Source organism: Ooceraea biroi, chromosome 4 (genome assembly GCF_003672135.1).
Source record: "Ooceraea biroi isolate clonal line C1 chromosome 4, Obir_v5.4, whole genome shotgun sequence".
In the NCBI taxonomy this organism is placed as follows: Eukaryota; Metazoa; Arthropoda; class Insecta; order Hymenoptera; family Formicidae; genus Ooceraea; species Ooceraea biroi.
The window spans coordinates 5,225,302-5,247,513 of NC_039509.1; the positions used below are offsets into that span (position 1 = coordinate 5,225,302).

The 22,212-nt window shown below is 40.1% G+C and overlaps 5 protein-coding genes and 1 long non-coding RNA gene across 15 annotated transcripts; 4 read left to right on the forward strand and 2 right to left on the reverse strand.

Annotated features, from left to right (window-relative positions):
• Window positions 1-4,154: 4,154 nt before the first annotated feature.
• LOC105287154 (protein NRDE2 homolog) lies at window positions 4,155-9,191 on the forward strand. The gene is made up of 10 exons (XM_011352632.3): window positions 4,155-4,376; window positions 4,518-5,170; window positions 5,280-5,640; window positions 6,343-6,489; window positions 6,817-7,085; window positions 7,165-7,493; window positions 7,577-8,123; window positions 8,279-8,428; window positions 8,519-8,691; window positions 8,758-9,191. Exons 1-10 carry the CDS (start codon window positions 4,310-4,312, stop codon window positions 9,008-9,010), a joined length of 2,949 nt encoding a protein of 982 aa, XP_011350934.1. The 5' UTR covers window positions 4,155-4,309; the 3' UTR covers window positions 9,011-9,191.
• A 107-nt stretch (window positions 9,192-9,298) lies between these two features.
• LOC105287152 lies at window positions 9,299-10,914 on the forward strand. 5 transcript variants are annotated; one of them, XM_026969414.1, is made up of 5 exons: window positions 9,299-9,381; window positions 9,738-9,844; window positions 9,926-10,007; window positions 10,080-10,208; window positions 10,676-10,914. In XM_026969414.1, the coding sequence occupies exons 2-5, from the start codon at window positions 9,773-9,775 to the stop codon at window positions 10,900-10,902; spliced, it is 510 nt and encodes a 169-aa protein (XP_026825215.1). In that variant the 5' UTR covers window positions 9,299-9,381; window positions 9,738-9,772; the 3' UTR covers window positions 10,903-10,914. The 5 variants fall into 5 exon arrangements, with proteins under 5 accessions (XP_026825215.1, XP_011350931.1, XP_011350933.1 ...); XM_011352629.3 differs by lacking the exon at window positions 9,299-9,381 and adding an exon at window positions 9,391-9,580; XM_011352631.3 differs by lacking the exon at window positions 9,299-9,381 and adding an exon at window positions 9,391-9,569.
• An 895-nt stretch (window positions 10,915-11,809) lies between these two features.
• Window positions 11,810-14,041, reverse strand: LOC105287150 (DNA fragmentation factor subunit alpha). The gene is made up of 3 exons (XM_011352624.3): window positions 13,207-14,041; window positions 12,784-13,096; window positions 11,810-12,697 (listed from the first exon to the last, which is right to left on the reverse strand). Exons 1-3 carry the CDS (start codon window positions 13,382-13,384, stop codon window positions 12,577-12,579), a joined length of 612 nt encoding a protein of 203 aa, XP_011350926.1. The 5' UTR covers window positions 13,385-14,041; the 3' UTR covers window positions 11,810-12,576.
• LOC105287151 (D-beta-hydroxybutyrate dehydrogenase, mitochondrial) lies at window positions 13,993-17,468 on the forward strand. 3 transcript variants are annotated; one of them, XM_026969413.1, is made up of 8 exons: window positions 14,032-14,131; window positions 14,744-14,762; window positions 15,014-15,416; window positions 15,926-16,009; window positions 16,085-16,259; window positions 16,342-16,463; window positions 16,568-16,672; window positions 16,797-17,468. In XM_026969413.1, exons 3-8 carry the CDS (start codon window positions 15,201-15,203, stop codon window positions 17,193-17,195), a joined length of 1,101 nt encoding a protein of 366 aa, XP_026825214.1. In that variant the 5' UTR covers window positions 14,032-14,131; window positions 14,744-14,762; window positions 15,014-15,200; the 3' UTR covers window positions 17,196-17,468. The 3 variants fall into 3 exon arrangements, with proteins under 3 accessions (XP_011350927.1, XP_026825214.1, XP_011350928.1); XM_011352625.2 differs by lacking the exon at window positions 14,744-14,762 and having other exon boundaries at window positions 13,993-14,131; XM_011352626.3 differs by lacking the exons at window positions 14,032-14,131; window positions 14,744-14,762 and having other exon boundaries at window positions 15,312-15,416; window positions 15,906-16,009.
• Window positions 17,393-17,971, reverse strand: LOC113561875. Its single transcript, XR_003406507.1, has 2 exons — window positions 17,675-17,971; window positions 17,393-17,595 (listed from the first exon to the last, which is right to left on the reverse strand). It is a non-coding gene; the product is annotated as an uncharacterized LOC113561875 (long non-coding RNA).
• Window positions 17,972-18,091: 120 nt separating this feature from the next.
• LOC105287149 (pollen-specific leucine-rich repeat extensin-like protein 1) lies at window positions 18,092-22,196 on the forward strand. Of its 4 annotated transcripts, none has more exons than XM_011352622.3 (12): window positions 18,093-18,206; window positions 18,517-18,678; window positions 18,788-18,834; window positions 18,988-19,068; window positions 19,199-19,405; window positions 19,484-19,568; window positions 19,656-19,778; window positions 19,867-20,039; window positions 20,117-20,218; window positions 20,539-20,727; window positions 20,795-21,024; window positions 21,394-22,196. In XM_011352622.3, the coding sequence occupies exons 2-12, from the start codon at window positions 18,615-18,617 to the stop codon at window positions 22,094-22,096; spliced, it is 2,004 nt and encodes a 667-aa protein (XP_011350924.1). In that variant the 5' UTR covers window positions 18,093-18,206; window positions 18,517-18,614; the 3' UTR covers window positions 22,097-22,196. The 4 variants fall into 4 exon arrangements, with proteins under 4 accessions (XP_026825211.1, XP_011350924.1, XP_011350925.1 ...); XM_011352623.3 differs by having other exon boundaries at window positions 19,668-19,778; XM_026969410.1 differs by having other exon boundaries at window positions 18,092-18,206; window positions 20,795-22,196.
• The last annotated feature ends 16 nt before the right edge of the window (window positions 22,197-22,212 follow it).

The window sequence follows — 22,212 nt, forward strand, 5'->3', positions numbered from 1 at the left end:
TCGGCATTACATGACCGGAAACTCTTGAATTTTCTTTATCATTCTATAAATACGAGAGATATTAACTTATCGCTTTGTGCACATTTAGCAATAAATCTTTCCTCCTTTGGTACGTGTAAAATTTCATCTTTATCTAAACATCGTTGGCTGTTCGTTGATGAATAATTGTTGGACAATGATAATCGCACGCGATGTCAATCACGTGTACTTTAAGCCCGTTTTAGACCATGCAATATATTGCGCATCTGCGACAATAAAAGTGGAATCATTGCGCGTTTATCGACCAGCGCATTTGTTCTACCAAGCAGCGTATGTACGCTTAACGTTGTATCGCGCGTCACGCATCGCGCGTCACGCATCGCGCAGAGAGCATTTCATGAAGCCAAGCGCGATCTCTGTAACGCTTCGTTTTATCTGGTCGCGTACATTGTTGCGCAGCAAACGTCGTCATGGACGGCTTTACGGCAGCAATCGACGGAATCGAATGAATCGGCGCATAAACGAACGCTGTCGCGCGCGGGTTTCGCGCCGAATGCATTCGCGCTCTCACGCGCTCGCGATAATACCGGCGGCGGCCAGCGCCGGCAAACAGATTAAGCGCGTTCGACGAGTCACGCAGGTGAACGCCAATTGCGTTCATTATTAACGTAATCAGCTGCAGCTGAGCCACGCATGAATACGCTTCAACGCGAGCGGTTAACGTTAACGATCGCGTCCACCGGCGACGGTTTGTTATTCTATCCATCGTATCGTTGCACATTGCCCGATAGTTTTCCAATCGCCGCGCTCGGTAATGAATCTGGCTCGTTCAAAAAATCGCCCGCGCTAATTCAAATTTCGCACGTACGAACGAGTCGGAGACTATACCTCGTTGATGTGTGTGTGTATTCACGTGCAAAACGGGGATTTGCAGTAACGGAATGGAAGATAACGTGGAATATAAATATTTTCGAGTTATGTTTCGGATATGAGGTTTAGAATTCAAATGTCGTACTATCGTGCATCGAAAACCGTTAGAAACTTTTTTTTATTTAGATGCTCGGGCTTTTAAAACTCGCATAATGTCGTGTAATGTCGTTTAAAAAGATTTGCAAGCGCTTCCGACATTGCAAATATTTATTCTATCGTTTTACGTTCGTTCATTAGAGGACGACAAATAATTCTGCGACGGTACGCAAAATTCTTCTGGCACACTTTAACATATTGAGCTTTTGTCATCAAAGATATCAAACAATGGTGGAACGATATCTGTGATGAATCTATATTTATGAACATACGTGCGCGCGTGTATATTTATACACGTGTAAGATTTTCGTATGCGAATTGCCAACAAACCGTGAAAGCTCTCATCAAGTATCACAAGGCAAGAGAAGCAACGATACCGCCAATACTCACGACAAGGTGAGCGAAGGGGACATACGGGAGTTTGAGCAGACGGCCTTTGCTTTTGAGACTGTGGGTCTTAGCGGGATTTTGGTGGTCGGCGGTTGTGGACGAGCTGGGCGGGAAGAAGGAGGTTTCTTGCGTCTTATGCTAGTGCCGAGATATAACTGAGCTTCCGTGCTGCGCGGTGAACCCCTCTGACATGGCCCGTAAGAGAACAGGGGGAGAGAAAGAGAGAGAGAGAGAGAGAGAGAGAGCGCGCGCTCTAAAGACAGGACTACATTTGCATTTCTCAACGCTTAGATGCGGGCGGTGGGTCGGCACGTTATGCAAATCTTAATTCGCCTCACTGGAAAACTCGTAAAATTACCGTGCTTTTCCGCAATAAAGCCTCAAATTGCTTGCACGCTCGTCCCCATTTTCCGCTCTTGCGCGGAGAGATCCAGACGATCATTCCGTTGCGCCTTCCTCGCCGCGCTGGATTAACGACAAACCCGCGTTGTAAAAAAAAACTGCGAAAATAATGCTATCTCGCTATACCGCCGACGATTTAAACGTTCCCGCGGGTTCTATCCGTGACACCCGGGGACAGATATCTTGATTTTCCCGCGCGCCACTATATCATTACCTCGTTATCGCTCCGCGCGCACGAAGAATGATCAATTAGCGCGCGCGTACACTGCGTAACACGTTTACGCATTTAGTTATTAGGTACACGTATGATTCGGTTTGCTCAATTATCGCAGTGGCGTAGCCGCGAGCGCGCCTCTAAAAATTGTATCGTTCGACGCTCTCACCTCCCTCTTCCCGAGCGATCCGCTGCAACACCCGGCAAGATCGATCGCACGGTGTTCCTCCGCGCGTGTAATGAGGCCGTATACATGCCCGAAAACGGCCAAATGCTGAGCTGTCGCGCGTGCGTACGTGCGCCGCTATTTACAAGCGATGGTTATTCATTCACTCAATAATTCATAATTCCCGCCAGCCCTGTGATACACCGCGTGCATGACGGGAATGACAGCTCCGGCGGTTCTCGCAACCACCATCACCACCACCACCAACAGTTGACCGGGGAATACCTGGTATATAATTTAGGTGATTTAAAGCGGGCGATAATACGACGTCACCTGGCTAACCAAATTGATTCAATGGTGAGGCTCGCGTAATTGCGTGAAGAGCAACCGCGATGTAAATGCGATTGGTCATGGGGTGCAAGCCTATCTTCGCTATTTAGCTGAACCATCTTGACCGTTGCATCGAATATAGCTTACTTCGTCAAATTTTAATAGTCAACGTCAAATCCGGATAATGAATTCTCCAATCGTATAACTTATCGTTATCAAAAGTAGAAATAAACAACTCGAAATACAAAATTTCCCTTTTTCGTAATATTTTTAATTAAAATTATATGCTTGTGAGAAGCAAATATATTTATTTTAAAGTAAACATTTATGTAATATTATATTAAAAAGAAAAATTTCGCGTATCGTCAAAGTATGGAGGGAGAAACTTTAAAGCACCTCGTGTACAAGGGAACTTTACGCGCGTATTTATTGGTAGATTTGAAGCAATGGTCGAAGTTGCAATAGCATTATATATCACACGTGCTCTAAAATAAATTTATAGATCATCGCGGATAGATACAATACTCAGGAAAAATGTGCGATGCCCTTATCGACTTTTATGGGGTAGATAAAGGAAATTTGTGGAACTGTCGTTTCCCACGGGAGCAAAACGCGAGATGATATCTTGGATAAAGTCAGCCTGTTGCAAATGGCGTCGCAACCTTACGACTTTGCAGATCGAAAAGTATTGTATTTTTATTTCATCTTCATTTGGTTCTGCGATGTCGCAAGAGGGCAATCCATATAATATATAATTTGTACAATATCCAAATTCATATAATATACAGGGTGTCTCAGACTTACCGTATCACCGGTTCAGGGTAGACTCCTCCAACTCCTCATTCCAAGACGAAAGACGTTCCTCTTGCAAAATCGAGGGTGGCGTAGTTTCGGATTGATGATGGGATTTTCGCGTGTCACCGTTCGACTTTTTGCGACATCGGCAGTACGGGAGACGAGAAAAAACGGACCGATCGCTTACCATATTGCACGAACTCGCGATACACGAGCAACTGTCAAATACGTGAAGTGCGGCGCGCTCCCGCGATGAAATCGATACGATCGATGCGACATGCGCTGCACTAATATCGATAACATGTAATTCATAAAGACGATACAATTTACAATTTTAGTAAATAATTACGCGTCGACAGTAATTATTGTAATTATTTAATAAAATTAAATTGCATCGTCTTTATGAATTACATGTTATCGATATTATGTGCAGCGTATGTCGCATCGATCGTATCGATTTTCTGTCATCGCGGGAGACGGGAGCGCGCCGCACTTCACAATTGTTTGACAGTTCCTCGTGTATCGCGATTTCGTGCGATATGGGCAAGAACTTTGCAAGAACTTTGCATAAGAAGTAAAAACTTAAATGCACCTTGGATGTTGCATATCTAATTGTGCAGATTGTATATAAAAATTAAACTTTTACATATATCGATTCAAATCAAACCAAAAGTCCATATTGCTCTTGCAATAAATGTAGATTTCAGGTTACTTTCGTCGATAATGCAGTTCTCGAACCACCATTACCGTTATTATCAGCAATTGGTAATAGTACCAACGATCGACATAGACGATGCATCATAATAATCTCAAGAAGAAGTATAAAGATAGCGTTATTTTCACGCTATCCGACTTGTCGCTGCTTTGCGTGGCAGCACTTACGGTTAAATAAAATTAAAATAAAGGTTACAAAGAGAGAGAGAGAGAGAGAGAGAAAAGTGAAAAACTTGCTACTACTGCTGTAAATAAGAAGATAATCGTAATTCATACAAAAGAAGGAGGAAGATATGTCTCTATTTCCAGCTTATTCGAGTGATACACATGAATCAACGAGCGACCACAACACCACCATAAGTAATTTTAGATTAATGCGTATATTTAAGAAGAATAATAATAAATAAATGTTCCACTGCTTGTAATTGCCACAATAGTTATATATCTCCAAATATTTTATGGTACGAGTACGATACATAACCTTAATTCTTTCAATTTTAGATGACATTTCCACAAATTGGTTATCAAATTCAAGCTTTCAAACGCAAGTGTCACTTAAAAAAGAGCTAAGAGCTAAAGAGCTTGATTCTTCATCCGATGAATCTGTAAATAATATATCTAATGCAAAAGAACAGTTAAAATGTAAAACAGGTCTCTGTGATGTGAAAATACCTGGGAAACAGGAAGAGATAAAAATAAAGAGAGCAAGGAAGACAGAAAAAAGGAAGCATGTATACGATAGTAAACGAAACAAGCCTACCTATGAACAAAATGTTGAGAATATATACTTTGAAGATAAGTACAGGGATAAGGGAAATAGTAATATAGATACATTTTGCTCGAGAGTGAGACCGTTTTACGATATTAGTGAAAAAACTATGGGCTTTGCCAAGTACAAACAACCAAAAAAAGACATATTTCATAGATACTATGTCAAGAATGTTGACTCTGCTGCAACATCGAAGAAAAAGGACACGGTTATTAGAAGAACAAGTGAGAAAGAAGTTGCAAAGGATGAAGAGGCGGATGAGAGTTTTTATTCCTGGTGTAAGAACATAGACGAGGAACAAAAGTGCAAAACTCGAGAATATAATGAACAGCTGGTGGAAAATCCGTATAACGTTGACCTTTGGTTGCAGTACGTCGACTTTCAGGTATTAAACAGGACGTCTCTTTTCTGTTTAAGTATATTTAAATTGTTTAATTGTAATATATTTTGATATTTGAGCCCTAATAACATTCAAATTCATCCTGTTCTTACAGGATTCTCTAGTCTATCAACGAAATCAATTAACTAAAAACGTACATCGTTTGACAACATTGAAAAAACTGTCTATTGTCGAAAAGGCACTCGAGAAAAATGCAGATTCAAAGGAATTATTAAAATTAAAGTTATGCTTTATGTCGGAATTAACTCCTTCCGATGAACTCTCGAATCAGTTGGAAGCATTGATCAATAAAGATTTGGGAAACATTCTGCTGTGGCAACACTTCATTATGGTTACGCAAGGTTCAGTAGCAATGTCTACCGTTCCACGAGTTTTGGAATTGTATACGAAATGCTTTTCCGTCTTGAAACAGCGCTCGAGAATGAATCCTTCTGTTTGTGATGCACAGTTACTGCGTAAGTAGATACCTATGTTTGATCAATACTTCATAGGTCATAGTATTTCGTAACATTTGGGATTTACTTCAATGATGAATCAGAGACACAAAAATAATTCATACAAATATGTGACGTTATTCCCGAGTTATAGATATTTTTATGCTCCAGCGATGTGAAGTTGCGTACCTTTATGATATAAAGTGTTCAAAATAGCTTTGAGCAAATCTGCGGTTGTGTCAAAGAATTTCTCAGTTTTTTTTTTAAATTCCAGATTTGTTAGATTGAGTTATATTCTGCATATCTATACAAGTGCATTTTCTGATTTGAATACTTTTTTGATTTGATTATTACTTCTAACGTACAGGAAATTATATAGTGAATTATCAAGCGCTCTCTTAGCAAGAGAACGAATTGAAATAAATAAAATCAATATCAATCAACACGATCGGAAGATATCGAGCATTGTTCATTAAATACAAGTCAAAAATAGCCATCTCGGGCACTGAAAATAAATATTGAAGATAAGCTGCACATTATTGGAGCACGAAAATGGTTATAATTCGGAAACAAGGTCAAATAAGATACATGTATGAATTATTTTTGCCGCCCCCTGCCTGGGAACTGCAATGGATTCCACATATTATGAATACGTTATGAAACATGTTAGATATTTTTTACGTACCTTAATTTGTTAGATGTCTGTGTTTTTTTTTTATTTAGAAATGCTACATCACTGTATGATTTTCTTGAGGCATACAGGATTATGGGAACAAATGTGGGAAACGATACGTCTAAATCTAAATTTGAATTTGAATTTAGATAAAAGCAGATTATCTTTTCAAGGATCCATAGATGAAAAGAAGTTAAGTAAGTATATGTTGTACGTAACGGTATGCAATAGACTCCTATTAAGCACGAATCATTTATATTGCAAGTTAAATACAATGATTTATTTGTGTTAGAGTGACACAAAAATATACTACTGTGCAAAAACTGGATATAATTATATGACATTAAAATTGATAAAATATTATTGATATGCGGCAAGCAAATTTAATGAAAGCTTAATAAAAAATATATGGAAATTAATGTAAGTATATAAAATAATTAGGCTTTCCAAGAACTTAATGGGAGTCTTCAATAATATTATATAGCGATCATTGCGATTCTAGCAATAATAATGTCGATTTGTAGTTGAGATGGAAGAAATGATATTAATGTCGCGATTGCCTCTTAATCAACTGTGGCAAAGGACCGAATCATTGAGAGAGAACTGTCACTGGATTAGTGCCAGTAGAGACGAATTAGAGTTGATAGGAGATGCTCGAAGATTTGTTCTGCCAGAAGACGTAGCAGACTTTGTGCATCCAGTTCTCTCACATAATTCAAATTTTCAAATAGCCATACATTCTCTATTGTGTCTGAAAGTACCGCTGCTACCTTGTCGAGATTGTTATATGAAAGTAAGTTGAATTATTTCAAACAAAGAAAGAGTAAAATATATACTATAGACACAATAGCAAATATTTCATCCTTTTATAGGAATTGCAATTAAAAGATTTTGATTGGGGAGTAGAATCCGTAGAAGCATTACTCCCATTCGCGTATCCCATGGTAGGTGAAATGGCTGGTCATGACCAGAGGAGAGAATTACTGAGAGGTATTCTTGAGGGACGTTTGACATCGGGTCCCCAATATCTCACGTTTCATCCAGCGCAAGAACCATATTTAGATTTCGTACGTAAAATATTTCATACGATTGCGGAAAGTTTACCCTCGTCGCATCGCACGAGTACGTATGTTTGGTGGTTGCGACTGGAAAGGCTGTTGGTCTCCCTCGGCAAAAACCAACACTTGAAGCACGACAACAAGTAAGATTCCATCACACCTGTAGCTTTAATACATTCAATCGAGCGCAAAAGAAATTATACTAATTATATTTTCTTCATTATAGAGCAAAGAAATTGAAAGCAACGTTGAAAGAGTTCCTAAAGAAGAATGAAAATCGCAACAACTTGTACTTCTACAAGGAGTACGCTTTGATAGAACTAGAAATGGACAGGTTCAGTAGCTGCATCAACATTCTCGAGACTGCCATTCAGTCTCGAGAAGCGTGCCCTTCCGCGGTTACCAACATCAACGAGAGAGCGGCGCTGTTCAGCCTCTACAGAACGTTCATAGAGGTCTTGCTCGACATTAGGACGTACGACGAATCGCACAGACAATGGGCACTAAAGATCTTTGGCCAGATGATACCTAACAAGTGCGAGAATCAAGACTCGTTGGTCGAGATATATTTACATTCGTGCGTGCAAGATTTCCTACGCACTTCCCCCGATCGAAATGATGACGAAAATATTTTCTTTCTCTCGAGCTTGGAATGCGATACTATTATATGCTACGTCTATTTCCTCTACGTCAAAGACGGTAATAATATTCAAACTGTCATCCAAGTATTGAGAAACTGCATTCATCATTCCAAAGAATGTCCTTATTTGCAGGTATTAATTTAATTCAATATAATCAATAATGAACAATCGTAGATTAAAATAATTCTCGCGAGCTATTTTACAAGTAAAATGTATAATATATACTATAATTTATTTTATGTTTTATGTTCAATATATTTTAAAATTCAGTTGTTTTAAAATTGCAGGAAATGCTGTACGAAAGTCAAGTGGCAATATTGCAGTTGCATTATGAACGGACTGAGGATTTACGCGATACGTTGAAAGAAACATTAAGCAGAGCTTTAAATGCATATCCGGATAACTTTTATATTCTATCTGTCTTCGCTGGTATGCAGGTAAGAGCTCGTGTGATTCGATCACGATAAGCAAAGTCATTCTCTATAAATTACTAACTTTCTTAGACTGTAAAATAATTATTGTTATAGAGTGAATTGCCAATCCGAAGATTCAATAGCAGAAATACTAGTGTCCTTTTATGGCAAGCTGTTGTCACGTGCTTGGCTGCTCGCAGACGTATTGATCTGATGAAATTCGATCAAGCAGTGGCAATGAATGCTGCATTGAACAAACTTTTATCATTTCATGCAACGCTTTCCAAGTATGGCATAGATCTTTGTACGTCAAACTTTCACACGTTTTTATGTTAATACAAAATCTTTTTCAGGATACCATCAATCAGACGCTGCCCGCTATTGTGGAGACTGTACATGCTGCTCCTTCGCGAGCATGATTTGTGTGAAAAAAAGGGAGAGGAAGTTTATCACGAGAGTGTCACACAATGTCCGTGGGCAAGGAGCGTTTACATAGATGCGGCTGAAGTGGCACCTCAATTGCTTACACAAATTCAAGACGTAATACGTGAGAAAGAACTGAGGATGCACGTCACGCCTGAGGAATTGGATATTTTGCGTGGATAGTGTCGATTGTCAGCTAAAATATCCAAAGGAAAAATTCTAGAAATGTATACAAAAATGTATATAGAGAAATATATTCTTTATAATATTATGTAAACTTCATATGATATGTGATTTCACTATTTATGATAATATATAGCAATCTTAAAATAAGCTTGTATTTGTGAATAAATAAATAAGCTTATTTATTTATTTCATAACATAAAACATAACGTTTAAATTATTTTCAGATAATAATTCATTATTTTTCCGTAATGTGCAAACATTATACAAATATGTTACATATGGGGCTGCTCGAGTATGAGATCGGTAAAAGGATCTTGGATTTCCGAGGGATTGGTTAGAACCTAGCGACGTGTGGTGCAGAAAATTAGGCATATTTTTCTTTTTAACAAATCTCAAACATTTTTCGTAGATGAAGAGTCTTGCTACTTTGAATCAGATATATATATATATATATTGTTTGCTAATTAAAATAATTGATAATAATGACTTGCAAGCACAAAACGTCAATAATAGACCTAACCTCAAATTGACAGTTCGTATATCGTAAACATAACATGTACATACAATGTAATAACAAAGACGATATAAGTAATATCTATAAAATCATCTTTTAAATAAAAACATTAAATTTATTTATTATTTATTTATTTAACAAATGAAGAATTTAGTGCATCCTTGGGAAATTGCATTTTAGAAGTATTTCAAAGTACGTGTACATTTTTAGTCTACTGATATGGAAATTCTGTAAACTGTCAGAAGATGGATTTGAAAGCTACAGTCGTTTCTGGGGAAGCTCCAGAGTCTGATGATGATGCGTCAAGTATTGTTGCAGTATGTCGTATTACATTTTGCACATTTTAAACTTAACGTAATTCATTATTTATGTGTAAACTTTTCGTCACAAATATACAGGGTCTAGGATTTCTTACAATGCAAACACCATCAACTTATTGCGGTACCATTATCTCGGGTGAAGCACCAGAATCTGACGATGGCAAGTTTGCTAATATGCACCAATTTATACCCAAGTTTACCAGAAATTAGATAATGTGCAATTTATTGATAGATCTAACAAGTTTGAGCAGCATTAGTGGAGCTGTAGATGTCATGGCATGTCCTCCTTACACAGATTTCAAAATACCAAAATCTAAAAAAAGTTCTATCAAGTATAACAGTTTGCTTCACAAGAAATTACGTAAGTAATTGAATGGTTGTAATATTTTAAGACGTAACCATGCAACTTTTTTATCATTCTCTTTATGTGTGACTTGCGCATGCATACTCTTTACCAACAAGATGTTTCAAAGAAACAGATGTTCTTTTTGTCAACATTCTTTTATTAATTTATAGCAGTACAATGTGCATAACTATAGCTAAACAGTATTATATAAGACTGTCATGTGTCGAATATTGATAACTTAATTTTTTTTATAACATATTGTATATTTTTCTCTAACTCAACTTCGATTTGCTGCATCTAAGGTTCGACAATCGCACAATTATCTATCTAATTTATATTGTACAAAGAATTCTCTTACAAGTTGTTATAAAACAGCATTTACAAAAACACATTAAACGATATCGCAAACCAAGTATACATATGTGTGTACTACTTATCAATTTTGGACATCACTTAAACAGACGTGTATTCAACTTGAACAGATGAGTGCAATGAAACTCTGGACAGAGATATTCTGCAAATGACCGAGGGCACAATCACAACCAGCATACAAGAACTGTCGACTGTTAATCGACAACTGCTGAGAAGTGAACTGATATTACAAGAGGCTGGCTGTCAGTTACGTAATGCGTCTAGTCGAGTGAGGGATGCCTCCAACACTCTGCGCCAACTTATAAACGACAACTTCTTGCATTCTATTAAAACTTAATTCCTAAAATTATTCAGAGTGTTTTATTTATTTTAATACTTAATACTTTTGTAGCGATAAGTAACAGGCATTTTAGCACGTTAATAAATAATGCTGTTTTTTTTTCGTATCACGCATTACATGCAGGTATGAATAAATTCGCATCCTCTTTGTGATTGTTGGGACATCGTTGAGCATTGATCAATCTTTTTTTTTTAATTGGCAGTACTATTTGATGTAACTTTTTTTTTAAGTACTTTCTAGCATACACGTGGTAATTCATTTCGAAAGAGAATATCAATCACTTCAATTCATTATAGACTAATACGTCCTAGGATTGATTTGTCGGAATTGAATATATATTGCGGTCGGTTTAACGACTTGATATATATCTGATTCGATACTGGTCTTTATGCTTTTCACTTCCGTAAGGTGTGTATTTAAATTTAAATAGCGATCCCATGAATTTCAATGTAAATGTATATAACGCGGTTAGTGCGTAAGAGAGTATGATGATTACATGATACGATATATATATGTATATATCAAAGAACATCACGATACATATTGCGAAACAGGATATTTCTGTGGAGAATAGACATACACTTTCATTAGAATTTTAGAAAATGTAAATGTGTGTTACCTCGTTCCGAGTTTATATCACGTGAATATAAATATGACATTGCTTGTTACAAGGATTATATAATCGTAAAATTGCAGTAGTATTTAGTACCTAGTTATTTGTGTGTATGCATAATCTTGTCACAAAAACACCTGTCCATTTTCTCTCTCTCTCTCTCTTTTCTGTAGATTTCTTGATTTTTTTTTTATCAAATGCACAGCTTTGCTTGGTATCAAACAACGGATATCGATTTTTTTTTCGTTTGCGTTATTACTAATGTTAGTGTACAATGAATTGGTGATTTTATTAATGGAGATAGTTCTCGTTTTCCCTATAAATTCAGTCTTAAATATTCCGTGAATTTTCGTTGAACTAAATCTCAGTAAGACGTATCTAAGTACAAAAATCTTATAAACAAAACGTATTGCGCTAACACTTGATATGATAATATCGCGACAGAATGCTCGCTTCAAGATGCTTATGCAAGTTTCTTTGTGTGTGTGTGTGTGTGTGTGTGTGTGTGTGTGTGTGTGTGTTCACATAAGTTAGCAGCTAAAATTGCGTGTGTATAACTCTGCAGACACGTAGCAAGGTATTTCTTACGTTTTATTAAAGCAATTCCGTACGTTCACTAAGGATGTCAAGTATTGCCAACGCATAGCTGTCGTCATCATTGAATTATGTATATATGTAGATTCAGAAAAAAAAGAATTCTACAAAAATCTTATTTTCATAGGACTAGAATTGCTTGTATAAAATAAAACCTATTATCACTAAACGTTGGAAAAACGTAAGCTACTTTGTTTCTCCGTACCTCTGTACAATTATTCCTGTTATCCTCGCACCCTGCGGGTGCTTCATGAGCGAGTGAAAATGACTGAGAGCTTCGTTGTTAACGTGCAACTTACGCTCTCAACATTTTACTCCATTATATCCGTGTGTAAAGAAAGATTCAAATGGGCTCAATTCCAGAATAGGATCAGAGTTTGTTGCAACTGGCGACCTTTGTAGAATATGCGACGTCGCACTCTATACATGTTGGCCAATGTGAGGGCGCCCACCCCCCACATGGCCTACGCTCGCTCCATCTCACCGCCGCTCGCGTACATCTGAAGAAGGGCCATGGATTCCTGCGCCTGTCGCTTCTCTGCCAGAAATCTGCCTGAAGCTTCCTTCAGCTGCTCGAGGAAGAGCCTGAAGAGTCAGCAAACACGAGGGGATCAGTGATACCCTTTCACTGCGGAGGAACACACCACACCGCGATTATTCATTTCACTTACCTGTCAGGTACAATGTCAGCTAAACTGTCCGGATCCATGTCGCTGAGCAGTTCCAAGTCATTGCCTCCGAGCAGCGAGATGTGCGAGGGATCACCGTGCAACGACGACACCAAGGGCTCTATAGGTGTTCGCCGTCGTCGCAGCTTGTCGGTCCGCGAGCTGCCCTCCACGCTGTCCACGTCGTCCACAACAATGTACCGAGAGGCTGGCTTACTGCTGCCAGCGGCGATCCATTTCTGATCACCGTGCAGCACCATGAGGTTCGTGTTCTTCTCTAGCGTAGCAAAGTACTCTTCATCATCTACTTCTGTTCCTGCAAGAGACGTTTATCATGCATTTGTTGAACGAACAGGTACAAAAACTAAAGACTAAACTAAAGAGGGAGGAGGTCACACACTGCAGTGAAAATTTTCATTTTCTTACCATCTTGCTCGAGCACGATTGTCAGGTCGGCGTCAACAGGCAACGCCAGGCGGCTACGCGCGATGTTGGTCAGCTCCTTCAGCGACGAGGCGGTGATGCCCTTTCTCCGCTCTCTCGTATGATCGACTATCTTGTAAGGATTGCCCATCCCCTGCGTAATCCCCGCCGTGTCCGACATTTTTCCTCACGAATGGCAAGTGTGCTGGTTAACTCGGGTGATCAGCCCGGATGTATATCGCGTCACAGTCTCTACGATCTCGGCACTCCCCACAACGACGACAAGCACAGAGTGTCTAAGTCAAAGAGGGTTCACTTTCTCGTGGAGAATTGACTGTTGCTAAGGCCTGATTCTCGTTGCACATGAGTCGGTCGCTGTCACGACGCCGTCGCGTATATCGAGAAACTCCTTCGAGCGCTCCGCGTGTCCGATGCGTAACGGATGTCAGATTCGGGGTAGGAGGAATACGCCCTTGCGGGGTAGGTATAACGGGTACCGCCACAGTAATGAGGACGACGCGCCGTGCGAATTCACGCCTCCGTTGGATCTGTTTTAACGTCGATTATTCCCTCGACGATGACGCACCAGGCGACGATCTTTGAATAAAAAATCGTATCGCTCGGGAGAAACGCGCGAGTATGAAAGGGCAGTGGATCGCTCAGGATTGCATTGGATCGACCTTGCTCCAGGATCGCTGGATTAAGGGAGAGACTCGAACTGGACTCGCGACGTCGATACGCGGATAAAAAAATCGGCGGTGGCGGCGATTGTGCGACGCGACGAGGGAGAGAGACAGAGAGACAGATAGAGGGAGAGAGAGTGAGTGAATAATGCCTCGAGTGACTGAACTGACCGTGTGTCAACCCAACACTGGGTCAACGGTGCAACTACCCCTTCTATTTATACCCCGTGTAGACTCTCCCGCAGGTATATACGCGCGAATGAGAGACACAGCGCTACCCCACCTACTTATCTAACCCTCCACTGTAGCACCCCTACACAGAAATCAATAACCTACCCTCACTTCGCGTGGTCGCATTAATTTTTTTATCAGCCGCGAGACGAAATTTCCAAAAATACTTGCACACCCGCTGGGACAACGGCGAAGGACAATGCGACCTTCGAGTGCACAAACACAATTAGCGACATAATTCATTAACGCGCCCAATCGATCTCGTTGGAGAGCGCGATTGAAGATAAAAATGCCTCGACGATGCTAACATATGGAATTCGGAATATTTGCGTATTTTGTTTGGAGAAACTAAATGTTAAAGAAATTTCGACGCGTGTATTGAATTATAGAAATTATAAAAGTATCTTGATAGTCAGATATATCTATCTCAAATTTAAAATGCAAGAAAGTGTATCACGCCCTTTTTTCACCTCAATAACAAATGATATTGATACAATTGAAAAACAAATTATACCAATAACAAAAAATTTATTTTAATATTTACAAAAAAATTATATATATATATATATATATATACATAAAACTTGATACTGCAATTGTAATGAAGCAATTTTTATGTTTTCAAGCATTCTCATGGCAAATATGGTAATAATTTTTTTGTAAATATTAAAATAAATTTTTTGTATAATATATTACATATATATATATATATATATATGTAATATATTATACAAAATTATTATTATTATGCATTACTTCCCCACGCTACGTTAATTTTTATTTCCCTTTTCTCGCAACGTACATGCTAAAATTTATTACAATACAATTAAAACAAATTGTCATAAATAATTTAATAAAATATAAAAATGATAAATTTTATATTTCAAATATTTCAGCCTACTTGGATCTTTAAACATCGAGCACGGCACTGCAGTTAAATTTAGATCAATGAGACTAGATACTGTTTTAAGTTTAAAGTTAGCTCAGGCATAGCCCAGTTAAGGTTTCTGGGCGTGCTACAGGACCTATTCGAATGGAGTCGATCAGATTTAATTAGTTTTCGTTAAAATCTCCGCGTCAAGAATGCCGTCGTCCAGTGGAAACAAGGAACCTGACAACAGCCATACGTGGGAATTGGCAGAGAGATGTCTGCTGCCCATCGCATTTTCGCACGCACTGGCAGTCATCCTGACAACTATATTAAATATATTCGGGATCTCGCAGACGTCCACCTTCGTGCTCTTTTTATTATTAATGTCCATATCTATAGGATTCACATTGTTCTATCACAACTTGAAGGTAAGATATCTCCGTCCTATACATGTTCCTAATATAGCAAATAATTTATTTTTCCAATTTCCCATGTCATGTATCCGATTATCGCAATTCTGCTTATCTTCTCTTGCATGATAATTTTATAAAAAATTCTACGGCTGTGTATAAAAACAATTAGCTTCGACCTTCGGTAAATTGAAGCGCATGCTACCTCTACGATAGCAAAATTGTCTTCCTTATATCCTTTATAATGTCAAATACTTGGAAAGTTTAAAGGCCTTATATATCGGGATTTTCATGGATTTTCACACCAGGTCTGACTGAGAACCTTGACATTTTTCCACGTAATACCGCATAATGCATCCGTCATCGTCGCAGGTGGCATACTTCCTGCTTTACAATTTTTTGCAAAGAGCCTCGAGCTCCGACTTTTCGACAAAGCATTCCGTTATTAGATTATGACTCACAGTCAGAACAATCAAGATGATTCTATAAATACCAAGTTTGTTAAAGGTATGTAAACGATGCAACAGGTTACTGCAGCAGGGAAAGCGGTACTAATCACCGGTTGCGACTCACGGGTTGGATATGCTCTAGCTAAACAACTGGACGACCTGGTAAAATGTAACCCGCATGCTGCCGACTAAACAATTTAAATCCTGTCTATAGCTCCTCTTCGCCTTCCTTTCAAGGGCTTCACCGTGTTTGCTGGATTTAGTAACAAAGCCGAGAACGAGGAGATCATGCAGAAACTGAAGGATAACGCTTCCGGCAGACTGCACATGCTGCAACTGGACATCACCAGCGAGCGCGACATACACTCGACTTTTCTCTACGTGAACGAAAATCTACCCGACGGAGCTCCTGGTATATCTGTCCTGAACCTTTGTCAAGTTATGCACCTTTCGTGTTAACGGATTATTCCATCATTATTGACGCGTTATTTTAGGATTATGGGCACTGGTGCATGCTGCTGCCTGGGTGACTCTTGGGGAATGCGAGTGGGTGCCCCCGTCCGTTCTCAAGCGAAGCATAGACATCAACTTTATCGGTTTAGCACGTTTGACTCAGGTACACGCGTTACAAATGTCAAAAGGTACGAAATGCATGATATAACGCATGTAATACTCTCTCTCTCTCTCTTTTTTTTTTCTTTCCCCTTGTTATTCCCTCAGGTATTTCTGCCACTGGTCAGGAGGTCGAAAGGTCGCATTGTTTTCGTTAGCAGCCTGCTGGCACGAGTACCCAGTCCCGTGCGAGGCATTTATTGCGCGCTTAAGGTGAATCTTCCCTGTCATTTACATCACGGAGCGTGTTCCCAGCCACATAATAAAAGTGAAACGGAGAGTATTAATAAAAAAACTCGAGTGTAAATCAATAAACGATTATAAATATATCTTACAGGCCGCTGTGGAAGCCTGGGGCTCCTGTCTAAGGCTGGAAATGCGAAGATGGGGAGTGGATGTTGTGATTGTCGAAACTGGAGAATACGTGTCTGGTAACGCATGGCTGAAGGATAATACCGCGTTGTTGGAGCAAGCCAGGGACATGTGGACCCAACTGGATCCTCAAACCCGGAAGGAATATGGCCAAGAATTGTTTCAAGCGGAAATGTTGGCTCTGGAGAAATATACCCAGGGGCCAGAGGCAGACCTAACAGCTGTTACGAGAGCTCTGACAGACGCTATAGTGAAGACTTTCCCAATGAGGCGGTATACACCCGTGTCCCACAGTGAAAGAATGCAAGCATTGTGTAATCATTACTTACCAAAACCGATTTACGACATATTATACACGAATTAAATGTCCTCCTGCGTGTGCGACGCACACTGGCATCATTGTTGAGAATATACTTAGACAGCTGCATCTTTTTTAATAGATGAAACACACATATATGGAAAATAGTCTTAAAATGATGCGAGAATCCTTTTAGCAAATTATATATGAAATTTTTGGAAACGGTATCTACAATATAAAACAGTTGGCAAAGTGTACAAATAGTCCATCAAATTGCAATATAATTTTGCGCAAATATAAAGTCTGTAAAAGTTTACATAAAAACAGTTACTGCTCCAATACTATTATTATTATTCTCCAATCTATACATGCTTTTAATTATTTCCTTCCTTTCTTCTAAATATTCTTGACTTTTTAACGCTTCATCTAATATATATTAGATAAATCGTTCATGCATCGATTGCATCTGAAGAAATAAATTTATGCAAAATGTTATATATACACGCAATCAAGTAATCGAAAACTTTGTATTTTTTTTAAGGCACCTTCAATTGATTTTCGAGTATCGTCGTGTAGCATTTCGGGGAAAATTGTAACAGTAATCATAACTCGATGTGACTATTGTTAACTTTCTTTCAAAACTGTTACGTAAATGCGTCTAATAATTGAAAACGAATAAGAGAGCCTGTAATATATAAAAGAGTAATCCCCAAACCACTTTTTGCACATACATTTATACTGATTTATTTATGCTAACGCATTTGACACATCAAATTGCGAAATTCTGCGCACGTATGATGACGTACGTGCATGTGTGGCGCGTATAGAATCACGAATTATGACGGTGGAGACAAGAAACCGAGCTGTGCAATTATATCTCCACTCTCATTGGTCAATTCATCTCCCATGGCGGCCAACATTTCGGCTCCGCCGACAGCTACCAATAGCAGGTGAGCGCACGCGCGAGCTTCGAGACTTCGAGCATCGACACGACGGACGCGACAAATCTGCTGACACGAAGCCGCAGAGTTCACGTAAATCCGTGTTTACGGTTCGATTGTTTCCGCACCCTGCAGAGTAAGTGTTTGCCCGGCTTTTATCGTGAATTACTTCGATTCGGTAACAAAATAACAAGAATGATCTTGCCGGGGGAGATTGCGCTTTAGTTGGGCATTGAATCGAACGCGAACGCGTGTCGTGATTGCCATGACGCCCATCGGTCGACCAACCGGACCAAGCGCCGATTTGCGGGTCGGAGTCGACTGATGCCCGGTTCCATCGACGTCGCTTAATTTTAATTGTAGTTCAACTCACTCTTTGTCTCTTTCTAAGGTGGATAGTTAGAAAGAGACGAAAAGTGAATTATTTTTTCAAATTGTGTTTTCAGCACAGTGTCAGTGAAATCGATGGGAATACTACGCAAGTGGTAGATACCGACTATTTCCTGTACTTAGGGGACTGCTCCTCCGAGTATTGTAACGCAAAATGGCATTGCCGCCGAATTACAAACAAGTCGCAATGGCTACATCGAACATCGTAGCCTCCAACCGTAAGTGCAGCCTTTCATCTTTTCTCTTGACTTGGAATGGACTCAAGTAGCCAAAGTCGAGCAAAGAGATTCAGGATCGAACCATTCAAATTATTATTATATTTTATAGAACGTATAAGAGCGTCTGGTAGCAGTGCAAGCAGTTCGACCAATAGCGTAAGTAGATAGTAGTATAATTGCAAAGAGTTATACTGCCAGATTGGTTGATTAAATAAAAATCGATTTGAATAAATACTGGTGAAGATAAGGAATTATACTGTTTTAATTTGGTCTTACTTAATTTATATATGATGACTCGTTCACTTTTAGAAAGATACGCAAAGTCCGTTCATACAGACAGCACATAGTCACCCTGGATTTACACCTCAGAAAGTTGGAAAAAATACTAATGTACGTATTTACCTTTGCGTAACATTAAAGTATGTCTATAATATTGCAGCAATATTATGTTAATTTAAATGTACTCTATAATGAAAAACACTTGGTTGGATATTTCTAACTTTGGATAATTTTTTGTCAGGCTGATTCTCGCATGCCTAAGCCACCTAAGCCACCGGAGAAGCCGCTTATGCCGTACATGAGGTACAGCAGAAAGGTATGGGATCAGGTAAAGGCTCAGAATCCCGAGTTAAAATTATGGGAAATAGGCAAGATCATTGGGCAAATGTGGAGAGACCTGCCGGAAGAGGACAAGACGGAATTTATCGAGGAGTACGAAGCTGAAAAGGTTTGCAAACACAAAAGGTTTTAATTTCGCGTTGTATAATCTGTCGACTAATTTATGTCATTCAATTATTGATTATAGGTAGAATATGAGAAAAGCTTGAAGACTTATCATAATTCACCTGCCTATTTAGCTTACATTGCAGCTAAAAATCGTGGAAAGTCCGGTAGGTTCACTGTGTGTAGTTGCGGTAGGCCTCTGTGGTAACAGAACTATTTCAATAACATTACAATTGTCTCTGTATCTAATGCAGCGTTGTGTGCAGCACAACAAAGCAATGATGACCGAGAGAGTCATGAACGGTCGTCAGGCAGCAGTAAAAGTCAAGCAGCTCAGGACAGAAGGATTGATATTTTACCAGCTGAAGATGACGATGGTAGATAAACAATAGCGATTTTTGTTGTTAATTAATAATTATTTATTATTAGGCATATTTGTTAAATTCATTATTGCTTAATTTGTAGATCAAGATGATGGATATTCCGTAAAGCACGTAGCATACTCGCGTTACACTAGGAATCACCGGCTTATTAATGAGATCTTCAGCGACACTGTTGTCCCAGATGTTCGTTCCGTAGTTACAACTCAGAGAATGCAGGTTCTACGTCGTCAGGTGCAGTCTTTAACGATGCATCAGGTAATTAACACAGATTAAATGTGATACACAAATATATAAATTATAACATCTTGCATATTTATTTATTTATATTTCAGAAAAAGCTTGAGGCCGAGTTGCAACAAATTGAGGAGAAGTTTGAAGCAAAGAAACGTAAATTCATAGAAACAAGCGAAATATTTCAAGAAGAATTGAAGAAGGTGTGTAAAATTTTTTAGCTTTGTCTCTATATTTTTTCCACTTTCCAGAAAGCTTCTCCAATAGTTTTTGTCGGTGACAAGCTCATTCCAGGGTTTTCCTATCATGCTTCTTGCTTAGCGCAGTATAGTTTAGAAGACTACCGATCGTCCTCTGCGTGAAAGTCTAATTTGTTCGATTTGCTTGCACAATTAAGTTTCCTTGATACAAAACCGTCCGGTCTTCACTTCATATGATTACCTTGATGACTTGAATTTCAAGGGAGAAGGTTATTGGTCCCCTGTCCCAACTAATTATAAGCAAAAATTACTACTTGTTTCAGCATTGTAAACCAGCAGTGGATGAAGAAACGTTCAACAAGATGGTAGAACGCCAATATGAAGCTCTTAGACGAGAGAGATTAAAAGGAACAGAGGAAAATCGCTCGGATGGACCAGCGTCTAGTGAATCTACTCCGAATTCCACTCCTACTCCAACTCCTGCGCCACTTAACGATGAGACTCAACATGATGTAATAATACTAAATATTGCGTATAAACATATCAATTTTACATAATAAGATATATTCTTATTCACAGATTTCGGACGACACGGTCGAGAAGAAACCTAGCGGTGCTGATAAATCCAACGTCGAGATGAATAAGAAAATGTCGCCTCCGTACACCGAGAACAAGACCGAGCCATCATTACAAGCGAATGTCAATCAGCAACACGTGCCCAACCCTGGAATGTACTGTAATGTGGTCAATCCGGTTCAACAACATCCTCATCAGCAACAGACGCAAACGCCGCAGCAACAACAGCCACTGCCGCAACAACAACCGCCGCCACAACAGCAGGCGCCGCCGCCACCGCCGCCACCGCCGCCGCCACCACCACCTCCACCACCACCGCCGCCGCCACCACCGCCACCACCGTCAACTCAACATCAGTCATCGCCTCCTCAGCATCAGACGTCGCCACCTCAACAACCGCATCAGCTGCCACCCCAATTGCCGCCCCAGCAGCAGCAGCTGCAGCCGCAGCCGGTACAATCGCTACAACCGCTACTCGGAACAGCTCCGCAACATCAGGCAGTACCGCCTCCATCACCATCACAACCGCAACCGCAACCGCAACCAACACAGCAGCAACAACAACTACTGCAACCGCAGCAAACATCCACGCCGGTGTTGCCGCCGCAACAACAACCAACCACGACTGCTGCGCCGGCAGCGGCTGCAACCGTGGTCGCAAACGCAACTTCCGTAAATCCTGCTCCGCCGAGCATGCCGCCAGTGTCCACGCCGACCGTCCCGATCCAGCATTCGAATTCCCATCAGCAAGGAATCCTGGCGAATCACTCGATGCCGCCGCATCAGGCGACACAAGGCACTCAGGGCACGCAAGTCATGTCGCCACAGGGACCAGTGGCGAATCCGCATGCTCCCCAAATGATGCCGCCTAATCAGGCGTACAACCAACAGTATCAGTCCGGGCCGGGTCCGCAACAGTCGCAGAACGTTCCCTTGGCCCCGAGGCCACCGCATCCTACCTACAGCTACTCTCAGCAACAGCCGTACCATCAACCCTATCCGCAGTACGCTCATCCATACTACCATCAACCGTACTCGCAGTACTCGCCTCATCCAATGGGGCGTCCTCACAATCATGGTCCTCACAGTCCGCACTATCACCCGCAATCGCCGCACACGGTCACTCCTGAGAGCACCAATGCCAACACCACTGGTGGCACGGTAGTCACTGCCACCACTGCTTCCGCACCCACACCCGATAACAATCCCGCGTCTTACTCATCCGCGGGACACTGCGAGAGCGAGCGCTCCGGTCCGCCCGAGAGTCAGGACGGCCAGGTGGACGCCAAATCAGGTTCCGCTTAAGTACCCTTTATTTTTATCCTCGCTTTTCCTATCGATATGCTTACGATTATTCTCTTACATTTTAGCGGATACTGATGCGTAATCCTTCAATTTATATAATTAAAAAAGAAAAAAAT

What these genes read in the sequence shown, in the direction of transcription:
- LOC105287150 (XM_011352624.3), bottom strand. Translation starts at nt 13,384, where the DNA reads ATGTCGGACACGGCGGGGATTACGCAGGGGATGGGCAATCCTTACAAG. An exon ending in AATCGTGCTCGAGCAAGATG is followed by an intron (nt 13,097 to 13,206) that starts GTAAGAAAATGA and finishes CGTCTCTTGCAG; the next exon opens with GAACAGAAGTAGATGATGAA. An exon ending in GCTGACATTGTACCTGACAG is followed by an intron (nt 12,698 to 12,783) that starts GTAAGTGAAATG and finishes CTGACTCTTCAG; the next exon opens with GCTCTTCCTCGAGCAGCTGA.
- LOC105287152 (XM_026969414.1), top strand. Translation starts at nt 9,773, where the DNA reads ATGGATTTGAAAGCTACAGTCGTTTCTGGGGAAGCTCCAGAGTCTGAT. An exon ending in ATGCGTCAAGTATTGTTGCA is followed by an intron (nt 9,845 to 9,925) that starts GTATGTCGTATT and finishes ACAAATATACAG; the next exon opens with GGTCTAGGATTTCTTACAAT. An exon ending in TTTGCTTCACAAGAAATTAC is followed by an intron (nt 10,209 to 10,675) that starts GTAAGTAATTGA and finishes CAACTTGAACAG; the next exon opens with ATGAGTGCAATGAAACTCTG.
- LOC105287149 (XM_026969410.1), top strand. Translation starts at nt 18,615, where the DNA reads ATGGCATTGCCGCCGAATTACAAACAAGTCGCAATGGCTACATCGAAC. An exon ending in TAAAAATCGTGGAAAGTCCG is followed by an intron (nt 19,569 to 19,655) that starts GTAGGTTCACTG and finishes TATCTAATGCAG; the next exon opens with CGTTGTGTGCAGCACAACAA. An exon ending in AGTCTTTAACGATGCATCAG is followed by an intron (nt 20,040 to 20,116) that starts GTAATTAACACA and finishes TTTATATTTCAG; the next exon opens with AAAAAGCTTGAGGCCGAGTT.
- LOC105287154 (XM_011352632.3), top strand. Translation starts at nt 4,310, where the DNA reads ATGTCTCTATTTCCAGCTTATTCGAGTGATACACATGAATCAACGAGC. An exon ending in GTCGAGATTGTTATATGAAA is followed by an intron (nt 7,086 to 7,164) that starts GTAAGTTGAATT and finishes ATCCTTTTATAG; the next exon opens with GAATTGCAATTAAAAGATTT. An exon ending in CACTTGAAGCACGACAACAA is followed by an intron (nt 7,494 to 7,576) that starts GTAAGATTCCAT and finishes TCTTCATTATAG; the next exon opens with AGCAAAGAAATTGAAAGCAA.
- LOC105287151 (XM_011352625.2), top strand. Translation starts at nt 15,201, where the DNA reads ATGCCGTCGTCCAGTGGAAACAAGGAACCTGACAACAGCCATACGTGG. An exon ending in TCTACCCGACGGAGCTCCTG is followed by an intron (nt 16,260 to 16,341) that starts GTATATCTGTCC and finishes GCGTTATTTTAG; the next exon opens with GATTATGGGCACTGGTGCAT. An exon ending in GCATTTATTGCGCGCTTAAG is followed by an intron (nt 16,673 to 16,796) that starts GTGAATCTTCCC and finishes TATATCTTACAG; the next exon opens with GCCGCTGTGGAAGCCTGGGG.